The 22,860-nt window shown below is 41.2% G+C and overlaps 1 protein-coding gene across 1 annotated transcript in view; it reads right to left on the minus strand.

Annotated features, from left to right (window-relative positions):
* BLMH (bleomycin hydrolase) overlaps positions 1-22,860 on the minus strand; it is a 41,955-nt gene that overhangs the window by 7,326 nt on the left and 11,769 nt on the right. The window contains exons 7-11 of the mRNA XM_012185429.5: positions 16,015-16,170; positions 14,752-14,910; positions 14,564-14,631; positions 12,823-12,940; positions 10,166-10,235 (exon numbers count right to left, since the gene is read on the minus strand). Coding sequence (XP_012040819.1) covers positions 10,166-10,235; positions 12,823-12,940; positions 14,564-14,631; positions 14,752-14,910; positions 16,015-16,170 — 571 coding nt within the window. The remainder of the gene's footprint in view (positions 1-10,165; positions 10,236-12,822; positions 12,941-14,563; positions 14,632-14,751; positions 14,911-16,014; positions 16,171-22,860) is intronic.

Raw genomic sequence — 22,860 nt, forward strand, 5'->3', positions numbered from 1 at the left:
ACCACTTCTGTTAGTTACCCACTGTGTAAAGCATGCCTTACATTTGTATGGAGTATGCTACAAATATACAAAATGACACAACTATGGAATGGGAAAAATCTAAGTGCCTTTGCCCTCTTCACTAAGCAACGCCGTTTCTGGAATTTCATCCTACAGACACACAGTACCTGCATGCACACAATATGCATGTAATTATGTGCAACAAAAGCTAATACTTATTCAACTTGGGCTTCCCTGGTGGCTCAGTGGCGCAGAACATCTCTGCCAATGCAGGGGCTGCACATTCAATCCCTGCGTCAGGGAGATTCCTTGGAGAAGAAAATGGCAACCCACTCCAGCGTTCTTGCCGGGGAAATCTCTCTGGATAGAGAAGCCTGGTAAGCAACAGTCCATGGGGTCCGAAAGTCTGATATGACAGCAACTAAGTAACAACAACATTCAGCTCTTTCTATTGTCAGGCACTGTTCTGAGCACTGTACGATAAACTCAGTGCAATACTGTTTGAATAGCAAAAGCCTGGACGCAACCCAAGCCCCATCAGTAAGGGAACTGGTTAAGTAAACTACGGTACATCCAGACAATGCAAGATAATAAAACTGTACTGATGTGGAAACGTACTGACAGGCCTCTGAGACACGCTAAGTGAAGTGAGAAGCAGATGCAGAGCGGGGAGATAAGATACGCTACCTTCGGTGCACTAAAACACACTGGAAAGTCATCAGAAATGAAGAGAATGAGCACCTGAAAAACGCAGGAGGTGGAAGGAATACAGAGCGACAGAGATGGAAACAAGACTCCTCTTTATATATTTCTTTGTATTTTGATTTTGGAACAGTATAATTTTATTATTTAGTAAAAGAATTATACCCTAGTAAGCAAAATGAAACAAAAACACACAGGTAGCTCTGTAGGGAGCTTACACTTCAAAGTGCAATTTTACATCCACTATCTATTCTTATTTCAATTTTAATCCTCACAGTGACACTATGAGGTAGGCGGGGTTGGTATGAGTTGTTTGAAGTCACAGCTGGTAAGTAAAGCCCATACTCAAATCCAGGTTTTAACTTCAAATTCAGTCTTTTCCATGGGGCTCAGCTTCCTCCAAAAGAGTACTCAGTGGCATAGAGAGTGGCAGGTAGGTATCCTCTGGCCAACAGATACCACGTATTCTAGTTTCTAATCCAGGCGCTGTCTGGAACCAATTCCATCTGCCCACACACCCCACACTGATGGTCAGGCGCCCAGGTTTTGCTGGGTTTGTTTGAGGCATTTTGTCTCTTTAAATCAAAGAGATGTCATGTGTTTTAAGTGCATTTGCTTAGAAGGCTGGAGAACAGGATGGACTGGACGTTTTGGAAAGAAAACCTACTGCTTGAGACAGATACCTGGACAGGGATCTGAGGAGAGGCCTCTTTTTCCTCCAGGCCAAACACCAAAGTCTGGCTCTGTGGTGCACGTACATTCAGGATCCTGAAACTTTTGCTGAGAAGGGAAGGGCTACTCTTGCAGCTGGGTATTTCCTGTGGCCTCGTTCAGAAACAAAGGCTACGGAAGATTCCATCTCCCTGGTAAGAAGGCACAGTGGTGGAAATGTGTTTGGGAAAGAGGGTTGTTTTGGTTTGTGGGTTGCATTTTTTTAAAAAAAGCATCAAACCACAACAAAGTTCAGTCTGCAGAAGTGCACACTTCCTGAGGAAGTGCCCGCTCCTAAGGAGCCCAGAAGAAGCCTGTCCACTTCTGGGCTGAGGAGAGAGGGCAATGCATTAGCCAGTCTGACTGTTTTGTTTCCCTGGACTGTGAGCACTATCTAGGCTCACAGTCACAGTCTGAGATCACACAAAATCCTGCCAGCATCTCCAATGTTGGACAGGAGGAGAAAACACAAATTCAGGTGTCATCCAAGGGTCTGTTTTCCTACTAAAACTTAATGACTTCTCTCTGACCCCAAACATTACTACTCCTATTTGTTTCAGGCAAAGCCAGCTTTTTGCTCTTTCCTCAAAAGCTCCATGGATGACAGGCCACGTTATTTCTTGGCCCCACGCCTCGGACCTGCCTGAAGCACTCTACAGGTCAAGAGCGATGCTTCTCAGCCCCCTTCTCCTTGGCTGGCCTCCCACATCCCTTCCCAAAACACCCACAACCCAAGCATCTTTCCCAAACGTCTGCTCACCTCTGAAGGATCGGTAAGGAGCCTCCCCAGTTCCAAGCACACATCGTCTCTCCTGTACTTTATCCCCTGTGTTACTGTGCCTTCATTCTCCTCCCCATTCCTAGCATGTGGAGGAAGCAAGCACACTGTGTTCCTGGCATGGTGCTAACAGCACAGTGAGCGTCTACCCTCCCTCCACCTCAAGGGTCCCAAACCTGCTCTAGGGCCCAATCCCAAAGCCCCCCCCCCACCCCCGCTTAGTTCTGGCTGCCCCACTGCAGCGCTATTTCCCGGCAAGTTTTCCCTGACGTCACCTAGTCTCGTGACTTCTCACCTAGTCCTGTGACTTCAGTAACCGCAGCTTCAATGTCTTTCTATTGTCTCCCCACTGAGGGGGCTCTCCCCAGCTCCTCCTCTTCTACTGTCATCTGCCTTCTGGGAGAAATCACGCCTTCTCTGGCTTTTCTTGGTCTGCTTATCCCGTATCTTACAGTCTGAGGAGCGCACCATGACTGCCACCTCGGTCACATCACAGCCCTCTTCAAACCCCCTTCCAGGTCCCAGGTGGAGACGCACGAACTCCTCTGAGGGTCAGAGACGTTCGCACCGCGGTCTGTGCGCGGCTCCCTGCATCCCGGTGATAAATGTGAGCTGACACTGTTGCTAATGGGTTTCCCTGGCACGAGGTGTCCTCACCTCCGCTGCTTTCTCTCATGAAAGACTAAGCCCACATGACGAGTCATCCACCCAGTAAACTGGAGATGTAGTCCAACGGTCACCAAGGGTCCTGAATTCTTAAGAGACCCGATGTGAGAATGCTGGGCAAGTGAGACAGCCCTCTCCCAGAGGGGGCAGATCTTACGTCCCTGCTCTGCTGCTCTCTTGTCTACAGAGAACACTGGCAACGGCACCAATGATGGCTAATGTTTCCGGGCATTTCTTATATGCCCAGCATAGTTCTCACAAACACCCTATGAGGTAGGTACAATTACTATTCCCATTTTACAGATCAGAAGACTAAGGCTTATAAAGGTTAAACACCATGACCAAGGCTACACAGCCAACAGGTGGAACAGCCAGGATGTGTTCCCAGGCATCTGGTGCCGGGTTCTGTGTCTAACCTCTATCCTTCTCAAAGCAATGCAAACATACTTTGGAGACCACCTGAGAAAATGACAAATCCTCTCTACAGGACAAAGGAAATATACACCAATCTACATTAAACGTGCAAGGATTTCTCCCTGAAGTCGATTTCAGCCTGTAGGCTAGGAAGAGGCTTCTCTCACAAATGGCAGGCAGGTGGCGCTAGTGGTAAAGACCCTGCCTGCCAATGCAGGAGACATAAGGGGTGGGAAGATGCCCTGGAGGAGGGCATGACAATCTACTCCAGTATTCTTGCCTGGAGAATTGCATCACAGAGGAGCCCGCCAGGCTTACGGTCCACAGGGTCGCAAAGAGTCAGAGACACTGAAGCAACTTAGCATGCAGGCACAGCCCTGCCCTAGTCACATGCTTGGATAAGGAAGCAACCGTCCACCTGAGAGCACAAGCCTCCACTCACATTCACTATTTTTTTGGCTTGTGTCAGCCAGGCTCAGTGGTTAATGAAGATGGATGAGGAGGAGTCCCTCCGAGAGAACTCCGATACCTGAATTTGATGGTGTCAGAGAGAGACATGGAATCCTGGAGAGACACGAAAACCCCGAGGTGATGAAACAAATGTGTATGTTGCTCTTTTACAAGATCAGAAGCCTCTGCTTTTGGCTCATATAATTTTCTTATTTTGGCAAGTTCAGTTCAATAATGTCTACAATTTACATTTGTGCTAGAAATCCAAACCAAATCTCAAACTTACCTGCAAATAACTGGTTATCTTTTGTAGGTAATATACATTCTTAGGGAAGCTGCCTGTGTCAAATTAAGAAATCTCAGTCCCCCCCCCCCAAAAAAAAAAGAAATCTCAGTCCCAATTCTATCTCCAACACTGGGTAAGTCACAACCTCTCAGCATGTTTTCACTGATTCCCATAAAACATGGGTGCAATTATCCATGTTCATACCCTTAGTTACTCTAACTGATGCCATGAGCAGCGGGGTAGGGGTGGGGGTTAGGGGGGACAGGACAAATGCATTAGCAAATGTTGAATTCTTATGAAGCAAGCAAGATGCTATGAACTATATGTCCTGAGTACCTCTGATAGAAACAGACTATTCATTGAACTCTTTAGAGTTATGTAACAGTGTACAGTTAGATGGCTACATATAAACTAATGGACATCATAAGGAAAACGGTTGTTATCCATGTTATTGATAGAGAAATGTGAAACCACAAGGAGACAAATTGCTGTCCAGGATCTATAATCAAGAAGGTAGTAACTGTCTCTCTTGGTTCTACCATATAACATTATGTGAAGGATATGATGAAATTTGTGCCTAGCTTTGAACATTCTGTTCCCAAAATCATATGGTGAGGCAATTGAAGGCCATGCTTTTGGTTTTTACGAAGCAGAAGTCCAGATGTAATGTGAATCAGTCTCGTTAAGTTTCTTTCCAGATTAGTCTCTAACATGCCAAAGCCTCATGAGGAAGTCTGGAAATTTTACTAAAATGAAATCAAGAACAGGCTTACATGTAAGAAAAGATGAAGAATGCAAGTTAAAAACAACTTCAAAGCTGAAGCTGAAAGGCAAAAAAGCAATTTGAAAAATGAAAAACTAATCTTGGTTCAAAATGAAAACTTAAGAGAAACAAAATTTTTAAAAGATAAAGATTTTCCTTCAGTGACCACTGAAGAGTCAGAAAATTATATTCCCCCTAACCTCACTAAGAAGCTGTGCTATTTAGCATATTAAGAAACTAGACTAGACAAGCATAAGAAGTGTGTTATGATAATTCTACCTTCAGGGCTCTGATGTATCAGACTTTAGAACTGGAATACCATCTCATGACTAAGTGAACCAATCATAACAAGACTGGTTCATTAGGGCAACCATCCAAGAATTCAATTTATTGACTATAAATACTTTGTTATGTGCATGGTAGAATGTTTATAACTACTGAAGCTGGGTGATGAACACGTGGGGAATTTCTGAGTACTATTCTGCTTGTATAGGTTTGAAATTGCCCATGATAAAAAGTTAAGGGGAAAAAAATCAAAGAACTAAGTTATTAAAAAAAGTTAACGAAAAAAAATCAAAGAAACATGCTATAACCATGTTATTTCTATGAGCAGACCAGATACCACTGGAACAGAGAAGCTAAGAGGAAACACAGTTTAGTGATAAAGAGTAGGTTCTAATGTCAGACTGTCCAAATTATAATTCTGGATCTACCATTTATTAGTGAGATGACCTGTAGGTCACTCTGGCTTAAAGATTATGCTCTTCTCAGATGAATTTCTGACTAAGAGCAAAAAGCACCAAAGGTTATTTCCCCTATTTTGAATTCTTAAACATTTTACAAACTACTTAACTCTAACAAGCCTGTCAGCTTTTCAAAATGAAAGATAATGTAACAGGTCCCAAGGTCTATTCCCTCATTCAGCTATGGAATCCATTTCTAATACGATCCATAAAGAAGGTACAAAATGCATAGTCAAGTATTTCAAGAAGGAGGGGAGAAAAGTCAGGTAGGTTGTATGCCATCTCAGATATGTATCCAGTTTTCAGTCCAGCTGACTAAGAATACTAGTGTTCACCAATATGAAGTAACTCAATGGATTCAGTAAGATAAGAATTGATTTCTCCCTTTATGTCTCTTACGGGCAGAGGTAATATCTATCCCCTTTGGAAAACAGTCAGTTTACTGGACTTCATCACTGATACTAGACTCTGGGCAGGAAGGGACATGAACATGACCAGTGGGGAAGACCAAAGCCAGAGGTGTGTGGTGCTCTGTCACTTGGCTGTGTCCGACTCTTTGCAATCCCATGGACTGCAGCCTGCCAGGCTCCTCTGTCCATGGGGATTCTCAAGGCCAAGAATACTAGAGTGGGTTGCCATGCCCTCCTCCAGGGGATTTCCCCAACCCAGGGATTGAACCCCAGGTCTCCTGCACTGCAGGCGAATTCTTTAACGTCTGAGCCACCAGGGAAACCCAAGAATACTGAAGTGGGTAGCCTATCCCTTCTCCAAGGGGAACTTCCCGACCAGGAATTGAACTGGGGTCTCCTTCACTACAGGCAGATTCTTTATCAGCTGAGCTAACAGGGAAGCCCAAAGCTAGAGCTGGGCAGAGGAAAAAGGCAGCCTGCCCAAGTATCTCTGCTCTATTTACCGCCAGCTTGTAGTATTACCAACACTGCTTTTTGAGAAACCATCCATCTTTACAAGCAGAAATCCCCTAGAGCACAGTAACAAACTGCTAACAATGCTATCTACAGAAACAAAATCCTAGCAATGGTGTTTAAGGCTGTCACATCTAAAAGAGCACAAAGGGGTTCTGTATCGGACACGGCAGCCAACGCCGACCAGGGTGATGGACGGGAGGGCCCCGCCGAGGCAAACACACATCGCCAGCATAACAACAGACAACGTACTCTCCCTAAGGTCAGGCCCAGTGTGCCAATTAAATTAGATCATGTTTTCTTTCCTTCCTTCCTGTTAAGTCAAAAAGAACATTACCAAGAAACACAGGAGAATAATTTATTTTTGGCTTCGAACGAACTATACGCTACACCCACTCAGTTCAATTTCTTATCTTTTGGCTCTCTACTGAAATGCTTTAGTCTGTATAATCTCAGGCATTTTACTTTTCCAAGAACAATGAAAAAAGTTAGTTTAGTCCTAACTTGACTAGGTTTCACTAGGAAGGATTACAGGCACATCAGGGGGATCAAGACCCCAGGTCTCTCAACATAATAATGGAATGAGTATAAGCGAACAGAAGCAAAACTTTTATTGAGTGGGGCATAGAGGTACAGTTGAATGGGGGAAAAAATTAGCAAAGTAACCTAGAATCCCCTTTAAGAGTAGGTATTTAGGTTTAAAGTAATAAAGACAGTAACTCGCCCTACACAAAACAGAATATTTGCCTGACTTAACAAGTGTTTGTCCTCTCTTAAATGGATATCACTACTATCTACAAACTCAGTGACTCTTGATAAGATAGAAAAATATCTCAGAAACAAGCCAATGGTCCAGGCTGGTCTAAACAAACCATAATTTTAGTCCTTTTCCTAGACACTAATCTTTATGATAACAAACCATTTACAAGGACCAAATAAGACCAAAAATGAAACAGAAGCTACACAGTTTCATCTGAAACAATCTTATGTTTTAAAATGTTGTTCAGTCACCCAGTCATTTCCAATTCTTTGTGACCCCATGGACTACAGCAAGCCAGGCCTCCCTGTCCCTCATCATCTCCTGAAATTTGCCCAAGTTCATGTCCATTCCATCAGTGATGCCATCCATCAATCTCATCCTGACACACTCTTCTCCTTCTGCCCTCAATCCTTCCCGGCATCAGGGACTTTTCCAATGAGTCGGATGTTATCAGATGACTAAAATACTGGAGCTTCAGCTTCATCATCAGTCCTTCCAACAAGTATTCATGACTGATTTCCCTTAAGATTGACTGGTTTGATCTCCTTGTTGTCCAAGGGACTTTCAGGAGTTTTCTCCAAAAAGGCATCAATTATTTGGCATTCTGCCTTCTTTACAGTCCAGCTCTCATAACTGTATGTGACCACTGGGAAGACCACAGCCGTCTCTGTATGGACCTTTGTCAGCAGAGGAATGTCTCTGCTTTTCAACACACTGTCTAGGTTTGTCACAGCTTTCCTGCCAAGAAGGCATCGTCTTCTGATTTCATGGCTGCAGTCACAATCTGCAGTGACTTTAGAGCCCAAGAAGAGGAAATCTGTCACTACGTCCTCCTTTTCCCCTTCTATTTGCTATGAAGTAATGAGGCCAGATGCCATGGTCTTAGTCTTTTTAATATTTAGTTTTAAGCCTACTCTTTCACTCTCCACCTTCACTCTCATCAAGAGGCTCTTTAGTTCCTTTTCACTTTCTGCCATTAGAGTGGTATCATCTGTATCTCTGGGGCTGTTGATATTTCTCCCACCTACTGATTCCAGCCTGTAACTCCTCCAGCCCAGCATTTCTCATGTGTCCAGCATAGAGATAAAACAAACACAGTGACGGCAGACAGCCCTGCCGTCCTCCTTTCTCAGTCTTGAACCAATCCATTATTCCATACAGGGTTCACCAAGTTCTTCCAATTCAGGCTTTTCCTTTGCATTCATTTCTTAACAATCATCAACTTACATTATAACTGAATTCTGATTGCTTATTTTAAATCTTTCTGTTAGCTTTCCTAAAGTTCATAACCCATCTCTACCCAATTCCAATGTTTTTGTGTCCTAAAACGTGCTCATCTTATAAGAAATCACCAATTAAACTACATGCACAAAATGCACTTTACTTCACAATAGTTTAGCAAGTGTCTCATAATCACAGAACAATGACAGAAATCACAGAAGGGGAACATGCAACTACGTGATGATGAACAGAGTAACAGTGCTGATATTTGTTTACATATAAACACTGAGCTGCAGAGTTCCAAAGCAGACCCCAGGGACCGTTAAGCCAAAACCCACCCATGATCATTTCACAGGGAGATGAAGAGACTTGGAAAGACTGATGAAATGGCCTCTCGGTGTTGGCCATCACAACTGCCTGTGCTGCTCAATCGGGGCACACACAAGCCTTGTCAAGGCTCTTCTAAGACAGCAGTTTTCAAATACAAATGACTGAAGCTCCATGTGCTCACTTCAAAGCCTCTACATCCCTCCTTCTTCCACCTTTTTACCCCTGGAAATCCTAGAGCTCTAAAGGACTTAGCTGGAAAATCATTTAAACAGAGAGGGAAGTAACAGAGAGTTGTTGAGGTCTCTAATTTCTTTTTCTTTTCTTTCCCTTTATTTATTTAATTTCTAGCTGATTCCTGCTTGAGTGAGATGGCTAAAGTTTGATTCCAAGTGTCTGGGTTATCTCACTAGATTCCCCATCTACTTCCTCCCAGCCTTCTAGCTAGTCTAGTAAGTAAGCTGTGGTTAACACGTCCTTCCTAGCCGGAATCCACTGGCTAAGGTAAGGCATGTGGACTCTGGGAAGAAGACGCACACAGCACCCAGGCAAACATGCTGACATGCATCACGTTCTAGGGCAGTTGCCACTTTTTGGTTTGAAACCCTAAAAATTAAAGCACACCACCACCTTAGTATCTACCTTAAAAGTAGATGATAATCTACTATTATCTACCATGAAAAACAATCTTAAAAAATATGGTCTCAAAGATTTGCAACACCCTGAACAGTTAATCAATGGTGATCTCTGGGTGGCAGGATTATTAGAGGTTTTTTTTCCCCCCGACTTTGGGCTTATCTGTAGTTTTTATTTTGCTACAACTCACATATTATCTGTTTGTTTTTTAAAGCCCAATTACTAGAATTTACTTAAGACTTCTGCCTGGCTTTTGATTGTCAGAATAAAACAGTTCTAAATGGTAACCACAACATTCTCTTCCTCTTTAGACCCCACAACTTCTAATGAGCCTCCAATAAATGCCTCAAGTTTCTTGCCAGGCCCATTTTCCTCCTTGGAAGGTTTCTGATCTTCTAGAGTTAGTGCAGCCAACAAAAAGGCACCAAATGCTGTACAGCCAACAGTCCTGGCAAAGGACACTCAAGTTTCTTACTGGCCAAGGGATTCCGGTACAGAGACGTGTAGGAGGGTCACTATGGTCTGGAACAAATGCCAGCACATACTGGTCTCAGAGCCAACCATGGCATTCAGGCCTACCACGATGCTGGTAGGAATGCTGGGGGCAAACGAGATCCTCAGATTTTTCTCTACAATAGTCCAGCTAATAATTTAGCTAACTGGACCAATTACTGAAAAACAGATTCACACCAGGGCAGCTCTTTCTTCCCATATCTCTTAGGAGGCAGAGAGTAAAACAGAACCCAGTCACTTTGAGTCTGGCATTATTACCAGCATAAGCTTACCTTTGTGGCCGTGGTCTTCACCCCAAGAATTTTCCACTCTCCATTTTATGAAAGCGCCGTCCTGATCATCCTGTAAAAGAGTGGACAGCGTAGTCTGAAATGATCTGTCCAGATGAGGTGTCATGTAATTTTAGCTCTTATTCAGCCACTCAGAAGAAACAGCCTTCTCTATACAGCAACGCTATACATGACCAGGGCTGTATATCTTCTACTATAACTAAGAGAATTTTCTATTAGAGGTGGATTTTGAATCCCTTCAGGTGAAAATACAATAAACCCAGCCAAGCAATAAATATTACTATTTTCTCCTTTACATTTTATGGTATACAGAAAATAAGCACATTAAAATCCCTTTTGGCTAAGAAAAACAAAATGTTAAAATTACGAAAAGCAGTAAACACCATCTGAAGCCAGGGACTCGCTTTCAATTAGCATTCTTTGCAGAGGCATCTCACTGTATTTATTTTAACAATGAATCTCAGACCTAGTCAAGAGTTTAAAAAAGAAAACAAACACATTCCCATCATATAGCCTATTTTTCTTACTTAGGGGAACCAAGAAATGATACTTTCCAAAATGTGCCTTTTTACTGATTTGGTTACACAAATATTGAATTTAATACAGTATAGATGGCAAAGCAAAACACTATTTCCATAAAACAAAACCTAGGCAGTTCTGTTCATCTATCTTCATCAATAAAATGATACTCATCATGATAATTTTCATTTACAGTCTTTATTACAGTGATACAGAGAGGGATAAGAAGGTTCCATTTGGGAAAAGACTGTTCTCTTTCATGTTTACCCAGAGCATTAGCTGATGTCAAAACAACTTAAATCTTTGTAGCCTGAGAAGAGAACTGGCTCCTGAATTATCTCCTAATGATTTCATCTGTCAACTCCCACTTGCATAAAACTGCACAAATCACATCTAAATAGGATTCAGTTTTACTCCTGACAGTTTTCTTGAATCTCAGGAATTTTCCATCTCAGAAATAGCCAACAATCAAACCCCAAAGTTTCAAATACCCTTATCTGGACTACTCCTTAATCTTAGCCCCAGAGATTTTCAAAACCACATCAATAAACTATACATTCTGGGTCAAGCTTATTGAATGTTTTGGTTTTCTACTCCCTGCCTTGTAGTACATCTTTACTTTCCTTTTAAAATATTGGTGTTAGAATCTACATCACCTGAAGTCATTTATTACAGGAAGTTTGAAAATGCTTCCTCTTCTTGCCCTTGCCAATGAATTCCTACATGACCTAGATCAAGCCACGTCATCTACAAATATAGAATAGTATCTGGAACTCCCTCTCAGGGATTCCAAGAAATCAGCAACAAGAAAGGATACCCCAGAATACTTACAAGCATTTATCTCTGCATTATCATTCAAAGGCAATGCAAACTAGTTTTATAGAGGTCAAAAGTGGAGAGAAGAGAAAAATCTCAATATAAAATTCCAGTTATGATAATATTAATTCTGCTTTATAATATTAACATGTAATGTAGCTCCATTTCCCAGAGGGGAAAACAGCGTATTACTAAACCATGCCTATTAAAGAATGGAAATTCCAGAGAAAAAGACATGGAGTATGTATGACTTTTATTTCTGAAAAGTAGTAATACTCTAAAACAGAGATGGAAAATGATAAAAAGCCAAACTCTCTTGGAAATTATAAAGTTTTTGTTTTCCTTTTTAATAATCCTCTAAATAGTTTAAAAGTTTAACTTTAAGGAGCTTAGTTGTAACTCCACTAAATTTTATAATATAGCAGGGCCAAACATAGAATAAAGCACCAAGTTGTTCATATTTAAGTGGTTTAATAGTACTTTATTCTAGTTTATTTACGATTACATTTTATCTCAATATTTATAGTATTTTCTGAAAAGCTCCTTCTAATATTTTGCTTCTAATGTCAAGACAGTTATTCTGTGACACTCTTTCCAGTAATTAGACAGGCTTGGAAAGAACATTTTTGCTTGCAGTGGTAAAGAATTAAAGCATAGTTTGATGTCTTCTCTTCTTTATGATCCCTGAGCACAGAAGTAAAACTCTCTTCTACAGACTGGGAATGAGGAGGCTTATTTGTGAAAGATAATGCTGCAGTTGTTGTTTCCAACACTGTATCCTAGAAACAGTGGTGTTACTAGTCAGAATATTCCATAGGGAAATCCAAAATACTCTACATCCCATTTTCTGAAACTCTGAATAAACTCAGTAATGGGCATGGAGTCTACCAATTACTGACATTTTACTGCAGAAGAATCTGAATGACAAAGGTGAGACTGAACACTAACCATCAAGATATGAACACTTTCAGGGCACACTTTAATTCCTTATTAAACTGAAGTGGTCTTCTTCCAAGTTTCCTTGCTGACCTCTTTTCACACCGAGAATTTCCAAAATTACAGAGAAGCAGTTACTTCCTTACTCCCTGCTGACCCAAATTTTGTTCCTCATGGACAGTTCCTATTTTTATGACTTCTGAAAGCAAGCAGCCAACCCCCCAGAGAGGTGGGTACAATGTCTCGCTTGGAACCTAACTTCTAACAGGAAGCACATACACTGAAGAAGCTCCACTGGATTAAATGGCCCGCAGGGGAATGGAGGTCCCCCTGTGCGGACACCGGTGTCTGCACACTGGGGGTCATACCTTTTCTGAGACAGCAGTGAAGGTCATGGCGTGGGTCATAAGTGACTCGCCAAAAGTCAGCCTCTCAGCTTTATTCATGTTCTTCATGGAGACACCGAACACCAACTCATGGTCATAGCTGTTATAAAAAGAATAGCACAGAATATACAAAGTACAATCACGGGGGATAATTGGCTTCTGGCTATGAGAAGATCACAGAAGAAACTGAAGGGGCTCAGCAGCTCCAGACAAATCTGGGCTCAGCTCTTCTGAGAACATGGGACATGCAGAATCTAGTCTCTCAATGGGATTCCATTCTCTCTGTGTCACAAGAGCACTCAGAAAAATAGGAAGTTATTAACATAAATTCCCCTAATCAAAAAACTGTCGAAAGGCTGCACTGTCAATCTGGAAAGAAAACAACAGCAAAAAAATTTTCTGAAGTATTTCTTTCAAAAATGGTCTCTTTTGAGCTGGTTGGGCTTCCCCTGTGGCTCAGCTGGTAAAGAATCCGCCTGCAATGCGGGAGACCTGGATTTGATCCATGGGTTGGAAAGATCCCCTGGAGAAGGGAATGACTACCCACTCCAATATTCTGGCCTGGAGAATTCCATGGACTGTATAGTCCATGGGGTCGCAAAGAGTTGGACATGACTGAGTGACTTTCACTTTGAGCTGGTAGCATTCAGTTTCTGAATTCACGTAGACCATGGCTAACTGTGAAATTTAAATAAATGTCAAAATATTGGAGAATATTTTCAAAGTTTAGAAAATCTCATGAATTCTTTTAGCAGATTTCCTTTCTCCTACTGTTAACTGTCAAGATATTTATTCAATTTCCTACAAGTAATAATTACTTAAAATAATACTAATGTGATAAATTTTAACAGTCAAGGATTTAGTATGATTTGGTTCACAAACGAACCTTCGTTGTCATCAGCAACCAGAAGGAATGCTTTAAAGTGTGTACCCAAATTAGTCCTAGTTGTCATAAAGACAAAATACATACGGTATCAAAATAATGGAAGCAGTAAGAAGAATCAAACATCAAACCAGAGACCTAGAAAACCTTTTGTTACATCCCAAATACACTTAACAGATTTACACATTATTCAATTTTTTTTTAAACTGTCTTCCTCAAGGAGAAATATTGTATTATATCCCTTATATGTGGAATCTAAAAAGAAATGATACAAATTAACTTACTTACAAAACTGAAAGAGACTCAAAGACTCAGAGGAAGGACTTGTGGTTACCAGGGGAGAAGGACCAGTTAGGAAGTTTGGGATGGACATGAATATATTGCTGCATTTAAAATGAATAACCAACAAGGACCTACGGTACAGCACAGGGAACTCTGCTCAGTGTTACGTGGCAGCCTGGATGGGAGAGGAGTTTGGGAGAGAATGATACGTGCATATGTATGGTTGAGTCCCTTCACTGTCCACCTGAAACTGCCACAACATTGTTAATCAAAATAAAAAGTTTTAAAAAAAGTTTCTTCCTCATGTAGTATGACTTTTTAGGAGCACCCAACAATTTCAACTCAGATATGATCTTGACTTCCCAGGTTAGAGCATATAAATATGTGGCGTTCCAGCGTTTCAGCTATGAATCCTCAAACTCTACAAAACGGAAAGAAACAGGCCCACCCTCAGGCTTAATCTCTGAATGAACCTCAGCTGAGTCACTTCGTACCAAGAGTGTACGCCAACAGCCACAAGCCACAAACGATTTTCTATTTTAAATTTCTTGTACTCACACATTCATGTCACTGAGGCCCAGTTTGCCATTGAAGTGTTTCCCAACATCACAGCCAAACCATACAGCCTAGAAACAGAGGAAAGAGGAAGACAGAATGTCAACATATGTCCTATCTTCCTATTCCACCAAAGATCTGGAAGAAGAGACTTTAACTCTGTATGTAGAAGACACAGAAACAATACCAACCTCTCCATCTTTGATGGAGGCAGCAACCATCTTTTTCAAGAAGTCAATGGGTTGGTTGTTATACAGAGTTTTTCTCCCTCCGACCATATTGCTTAAATAGTCCACTGTGTAAAGTTTGTTGTATTTGTGCTGAGGCCGAGGGTCATTCACTAAACAAATCTAGGAGATCAAGAATATGTTGATCAGAATATAACACCAGGAATATCAAGACAGAGACCTCCCCTCCAAGTTCATATATTTATATCAAGCTTATCACTTCTGCCTACAAGAATAAGCATTACGAACACACTGTTAAATAGCCAAGAAACAAAAGGTGGCAGGGTCCTTTTGAGAGAGGTCCCTGTATATTCTATTTAGTTGAAGGGAGACATTTGGGAGCTGCATCACCATTTTTCCTATTGGCAAAAGTCACCCCAAAACTAATCCTAAAGAATTATGTGCACCAAGTAAGGCAAAATGAGCCCATCATTACAAGACCCCTGCTCTCAAGTTTCAAGACAGGCTCAATGCCTGGCAGTACAGTTGAATTGGGACTCCAATGATAAAACAAAGCCATTTGCTTTTAAGAGGGTGAAGTGAAAAGTGAAGGTGTTAGTCACTCAGTTGTGTCCAACTCTTTGCAATTCCATGAACTGTAGCTCGCCAAACTCCTCTCTCCATGGAATTCTCCAGGTTAAGAATACTGGAGTGGGTAGCCATTTCCTTCTCCAGGGGATCTTCCCAGGGATTTCCCAGGACCCATGGATCAAATCCTGCATTACAGGCAGATTCTTTACCATCTGAGCCACCAGGAAAGCCCTTTAAGAGGGTCAAGATGCCAACAAGGAAGGGAAGACTGGCACCTGCTAGGCAGGTGGAGAAGTCCTGAAGTTAGTGGGAAAAATCGGGCTGAGATACTGCTCCTTTCCACGAAAGAGTCCCCAGAGGCCCACAGCACAGTGATGCTCTGAACCCATGGTAAGAAATGCCCACTAGGCTTTTACTGTCTTTGCACCGGAGAATGACTCAGGGCCCAGATAAGGGGAGCTGATGGGAATTAAACTGAATGCGGACCCACAGTTAGAGAAGTCTTGAGGAGGAATACTGGGAATCCTGAGTGGCCAACTGAACTGGTATATAAAATACTTCAGAAGAAGAGGAAAAATTTGGTTTAGTGTCTTGTTGGATGACCATGCATATTAACCTTGGAATTGGATACTCTTTCTTGTAGTCAACAGGTATTTGAAAATAAAAAGCCAGTGGCTGCCATCACCAGTTTCTAACCTTATCTTCCATATTGAAGAGTGGCTTGACATGTTGCCTGTAAAACTTCAAGGGTGTTATAGGGCCAATCTTTTGATAGTTTTTATCTTTGTCTCGATACTCCCAGGTGAACGTCTCTGGTGGATTACCCAAACAGATGCACACCACTCTGAATATCTGGAAAACAGGAGGACAGATGAGCAATGGCTAGAGGGAAGCAGTATTTTTACCTCTTTTCTTCAAGTTTCAAGCTTGGGGAACATAAGAAATCAGAGGCTATATTCAAGTCAGAGATTTCACAGGAAACTTAATATTGCTCCAAAAATTGGAAGGTTGATGTTCAGGATTTGGTATCCGCAAACTTCTGAGTTCTTAAATAAACACTCAGAACAATACAATTCTGAAATGTTAATATTTAGTGCTTTGTATTTGCCCTGCAAGTCAAACTTCCTTAGCCAAGAAATCACTCACCACTGATCCACAGCAAGATCTGGGTTGCTGCTGATTGTATTTCAAGCGACAAATAATTACATACATTTTATAAATAGATTTCCTTCCCTTTATGCTTCCAGGTTTTGCTTTGATTGTGACAGGGGTCTCTACTCCCAGAAAAGTCACTAACTTTTTGGTGGAGTTTAGATGACAATGTCTATCCAAAGTAATACCAGAACGAGAATACACGGAGTAGAAAGGTACCATTTCTGGGGCTGAGACTGTAACATTCTCTCTAATGATGTCACAAAACCTTCAAGTTGGCATCATTACAATCCAAGGATGCATTTTATATTATTTTCATCTCACAGAACGACAGAAGTATAGAGACATACCCTACATAAGGTCAGAGCACAGAAGTACATTCTCTTCTGTATCAAATTTCCTTTACTTTTGAAAAAACAGACACTATGATCTGCTTCTTCTTTCTCCACCCCAATCACCACCCTGATCCAGTCTCATCACTTACCACCTGCATTATTTGCTCCTTACATTTGAATACTCCACTACAGTTAAAAGAAGTGGATCCTGAATGTGACTGTTTTGTGCTACCCATTATATATCTGCTAGGTTAACTTAATTCTCATAGAACTCTCTCAAGGTGTAATTTCCCTCTTCCTCCCTCCTCCAAAAGACTCAAAGAAATTAAGCAATCTACTTAAGATCACATCGCTAGTAACTGGCAGAATCATGATCTGAAGTCACACTGTCCAAAAAAAAGAAAAAAAAACTAAAGTATTGCTCCACTGGTTCAGGGTTTAAAACAAAAAAGGAAATACTGTCTACTGTGCTGTACCACAATCCATGTCTCTCAGTCTTCTCAACAAAAATGGTAGATACTATTCACATTTGACAGATAAAGAAACCAAGGTTCAGGAAAATAAATAGCTTGACTGAAGTCCTAAAGCCAGTAAATTGCAAAAATCAGGCCTCAAAAGAGCCTTGGGACAGATACCCTGATAAGTAAGGTTCAAACTTCTTCTTTGAACCAAAGCTAGAAAATTAGAAATAGGCCTGCCTATGACTTCAGGCCTATAATTAAGGATAAAAAGACTCTTATGTCATATGGAAGACAGAGCCTGATTCTACCACCTTAACAGAAACACATCAACCTACAGATGAAGGTATGTGTGCCTTTCATTTTATGTTTGTTTTCCAAGAGAGGGTCTTCCTTTACTAGGATTTGCTTTATGTCTTATGAGCCTGAAAGGCTGGTCCTTCACCCACCACCCTCCCTTTTTAAAGTTACGTATTTCTTTTTGGCCGTGCTGGGTCCTCGCTGCTCCGTGGGCTTTTCTCCAGCTGTGGAAAGCAGGGGCTACTGTCCAGCTGTGGTGTTTGGGCTTCTCACTGCAGTGGGCTCTCCTGTTGTGCAGCATGGGCACATGGGCTTCAGGAGGTGCAGCCTCCAGGCTCTAGAGCAACTCAGAAGTTGTGGCATACAGGCTTAGCTGCTGTGTGGCATGTGGGATCTTCCCAGACCAGGGATCAAACCCATGTCTCCTGAACTGGCAGGCAGAATCTTTACCACAGAGCCACCAGGGAGGCCCAACTGCCTCTCTTTTAACATATCATTCTCAGGCTAGTTTCTAATACAGAAAAGCAGCAGCTGGGCATCACATGAGCAACTGTAATTGAGCTAATCTAGCCATGGATTAATGAGCTCTTTTTGAGATTCCTAAGGACCAGACAGTCATTTTGTATTTCCTCAGCACCAAGGCCACAAGTGGTAATTTTCATCATGAGGACCCTGCCACTGGTTAACCATGGTCAAGACAATTAAAGTGTATAATATGTTTAACAAAGGAAGGCTTTATAGCCTTAAATGATGTGTATTTTCAACTAATAATCATTGTCACATGTGTATGAACATTTTATACAGGGTCATTTTAATTAATTCTCAGTCATCCACTTGGTTTACCCAGTTCAGTTAGGCCCTGGCGAAAAAATGGGGGAGACTAGGGCTAGGCCTAATGAAGATTAAGTAAGTGAACTTCCGATTACTTTTAAACACATTCTAAATATAAATATGAGTGTTTTACACTATGATTTACATATACCTTATTGGGCATCTGACTCCCTCTCTATGGTAAAAAGTGTGAAATCACTCCTTCCTTCTCATCAAAAATGCACTAAAGGCAACCCACTCCAGTATTCTTGCCTGGAAAATCCCATGGACAGGGGAGCCTGGCAGGCTACAGTCCATGGAGGTCACAAAGAATTGAACATGACTGAGCAACTTCCCTTTCTTTTCTGATATTTCTAAAATAGTCAACAAGGCCCTACTGTCTAACACAGGGAACTCTACTCAACACTCTGGAAGAAGCTATCTGGGAGCAGAGTCCAAAAACAAGTAGATGTACTCCTATCTGTAACTGAATCGATGCCAAAACAAATGCAACTTTGTTAATCAACTGTACTGCACTAGAAACTAAAAATTAAATGAAGATATCAGTAAAAGGGAAAAAAAAATGCACTAAAGGAAATCTGCATTTTAGCTATCTAAATGAATTCTATAATTCATCTCTTTTTGGAATAAAAATATTTATGCCTTACTGCATATATTTTATAAAGCTGAATTTTTATCAAAGATATATACAAGGGATGAATGAGGATAAGCGTGACATCTCTCTCTTATATTTTGATAAAACTGTAATCTGAGACAATGTTGGTTTGTTTTATATTATTTTTTTACCATGACAATAAATTATCCAAAGCCATTCACATTCAAGTCAGTTTAAAACACTTTGGAAGGAACGTTTGGCTCCAAGTCAACTAACAATTGTGAAACAAGCTCTAATTTTAAAAAATTATCTGAATTATAATCTCCAGGGCCCATGATACTTCAATTCTTGGTAAGAGACTCTGCTGTTCTGAAAAACTATTCCTTGTTCCCAAAATACAAAGCTGGCAGTGAGCTTTGGGTATCTGAGACTGCTCTCTGGTGGACAACTCGGGAGTTGTTATCTGTTTCTCACAAGATGAAGTTGACATTCAGGACAATAAAAGATACTGGACACTGAACGAAGTCTTCATATAGAACTGAATACTGGTGAATAATAGAACCCAAAAGCAATGGAAAAAAGACAAAAGACACAGAAAGCATGAAATACAGGACACAGGGAAAGAAAGTATGGACCCCAATTTAAAGACAAATGATGTTGGACAGAGTCAATTCCCATCCTCATGGCTAAACTGGAAGACAGACACCAAGTAAGAGGAGGAAGGCAGGATGCAATAGCTGAGAGTCAGTCATGAAAGCTTAGAAGGGTGAGAGTTTAAAGCCAGCTACAGGCAGACACAGAATGGAGGAAACCATAGTAATTAGAAATGTTACTGGCTTGGCCAGAAAGTTCGTTTGGGTTTTTCCATAGGATGTTACGAAAAACCTGAATGAACTTTCGGTTCAACCCAGAAGAATGGGAAGGTAGTGCAATGGTTAACAACCAAGCTACCTGCAATGGAGCAAAACTGGCAATGCTAAGAGTTCAGTGCCTGGTACCACAGAAGAAGGAACAGAATCCTGGAATCGTCATTTATATTTACAATACTGGGTTGTCCAGTAAAGTCTGAAGCACTGTAGAAATGTGACTTCCTTCTATTGTAAAAACACAAAGCTACACTGCCATTAAGAAATCATCTACTCTGACCTTTTAGCTTCACTGATGGAGAAATTAGGTTCAAAGGTAAAGTGACCTATTGATCACGGAGGAGAATGACTGCCAGGACACAGAAACTGTCACAGAAAATAGCCGAACTCTGGAGAAGGTTCGGTGCTGAGGGTAAATGAGCCAGTCGCATGAGAAGAGTGGAGACCTTGGTGATTGCTGACAATGCAGAGAAAGGGGAGAGGAGACATCTCTCTACTGCTTTCTGATGGGGAATGAAAGAAAAGGCAGGGATCTGCTTTGAAAACAAAACTCCTACTTGTGCCAGCAAAAGCAAGTGCAGGAGGAGAAATTTCCTGGAGGCATTAGATATATTTTAGGGCAGGGAAAGACACAAAAACCTACACTTAAGAGGTGTGTGCCTTTCTGTGATGTTAAAGAAAATGAGCTCACAAGGATGATAACTAAGAGTCAAATGATTACCTTCAGATATAAGAAGATCTACAGTGAGCTAGCCACTAGGGGATTTAAGCTGAGGAGTGATGTGGCTTAATTTTTGTTTTAAAAAAGATGTCACCCTGGCTGTTTTGAGAACGCATGGTAAAACAGCGGGAGAGGAAGAAGGGAGACCAGTGTGGAGGCCACTGTTCTGTAGATGAGATATGGTAGTGATTCCCACTTTTAGAGTCTGTTTAGATCAAAGAAATAGAAATTCAGACTCTCCAGCTCCACCCAGATCTACTGAGTCAATCTACACTTTAACAAGATCCCCAAGGGATTTGACTGTAAAGTTTGAAAGCGCTACATTAAGCACATTTACTCTTTCCCTCCTCCCAAATTCTGCTTCTTCAATTATTACTTCTCTCATTTACACTGCTATCCCTGACCACATACAGGTTCCCTCATAATCACTCAAAAGCCTTCTCTCCCCTACCTGGAAACCTTCCATTTATATCACCCCAAATCTTCCCTCTTCCTTGTCCTCCACATTGGCAGGTCCTGTTATCCTCACTTTGAAGATACACCACCCTCAAATATATCCACTTCTCTTCATCCTTATTTTCATCCATCTAGTGGGAACCACTACCATATCTCATCTACACAATAGCCTCCACGCTGGTCTCCCTTCTTCCTCTCCCGCTGTTTTACCATGCGTTCTCAAAACAGCCAGGGTGACATCTTTTTTAAAACGAAAATTAAGCCACATCACTCCTCAGCTTAAATCCCCCAGTGGCTAGCTCACTATAGATATTCTTATATTTTTGATGTTTATGCTAAGTGAAATAAGTCAGACAGAGAAATACTGTATGACATCACTTATATGTGAAATTTAAAAAATACAGCAAACTAATGAATACAACAAAAAAGCAGCAGACTCACAGATACAGAGAAAAACTAGTGGTTAACTGTGTGTGGGGGAAGGGGTGATATAACGATTGGAGAGTGGGGGCTACAAACTAATAATGGCTGTAAGACAAGCTCAAGGATGTACTGTACAAAAGGAGGTTATAGCCAGTATCTTCTAATAACTGTAAATGGAAAGTAACCTTTAAAGCTTGTGTATACTCGATGACATAAAGCAAGATCCGCTATGACCCACCTCCTAGAGTAATGGAAATAAACACAAAAGTAAACAAGTGGGACCTGATTAAACTTAAAAGCTTTTGCACAGCAAAGGAAACTATAAACAAGGTGAAAAGACAACCCTCAGAATGGGGTTAAATAATAGCAAATGAAACAACTGACAAAAGATTAATTTCCAAAATATATAAGCAGCTCATACAATTCAATGCCAGAAAAACAAACAACCCAATCAAAAAGTGGGGAAAAGATCTAAACAGACATTTCTCCAAAGCAGACATACAGATGGCTAACAAACGTGAAAAGATGCTCAACATCACTCATTATTAGAGAAATGCAAATCAAAACTACAATGAGATATAACCTCACATCAGTCAGAATGGCCATCAGCAAACAGTCTACAAACAATAAATGCTGGAGAAGGTGTGCACTGTTGGTGGGAATGTAAATTGATACAGCCACTATGGAAGATAGTATGTAGATTCCTTAAAAAACTAGGAATCAAACCAACATAAGACCCAGCTTCCCTGGTGGCTCAGACGGTAAAGCGTCTGCCTATAATGTGGGAGACCTGGGTTCCATCCCTGGGTCGGGAAGATCCTTTGGAAAAGCAAATGGCAGCCCACTCCAGTACTCTTGCCTGGAAAATCCCATGGACGGAGGAGCCTGGCAAGTTACAGTCCATGGGGTCGCAAAGAGTCAGACACAACTGAGTGACTTCACTTTCACTTTCTTTCATGACCCAGCAATCCCAATCCTAGGCATATACCCCGAGGAAACCAAAACTGAAAGACATGTATATCCCATTGTTCACTGCAGCACTATTTACAATAGCTAGAACATGGAAGCAACCTAGATGTCCATCGACAGATGAATGGATAAAGAAGTTGTGGTATATATACACAATGGAATATTACTCAGCCATAAAAAGGAATGCATGTGAGTCAATTCTAATGAGGTGGATGAACCTAGTACCTATTATACAGAGTGAAGTAAGTCAGAGAGAGAAAGATAAATATTGTATTCTAATACATATATATGGAATCTGGAAAAATGGTACTGAAGAATTTATTTCCAGGGCAGCAATGGAGAAACAGACGCAGAGAATAGACTTATGGACATGGGGAGAGGGGAGGAGAGGGTGAGATGTACGGAAAGAGTAGCATGGAAACTTATATTACCAAAT

This window comes from Ovis aries, chromosome 11 (assembly GCF_016772045.2).
Source record: "Ovis aries strain OAR_USU_Benz2616 breed Rambouillet chromosome 11, ARS-UI_Ramb_v3.0, whole genome shotgun sequence".
In the NCBI taxonomy this organism is placed as follows: domain Eukaryota; kingdom Metazoa; phylum Chordata; class Mammalia; order Artiodactyla; family Bovidae; genus Ovis; species Ovis aries.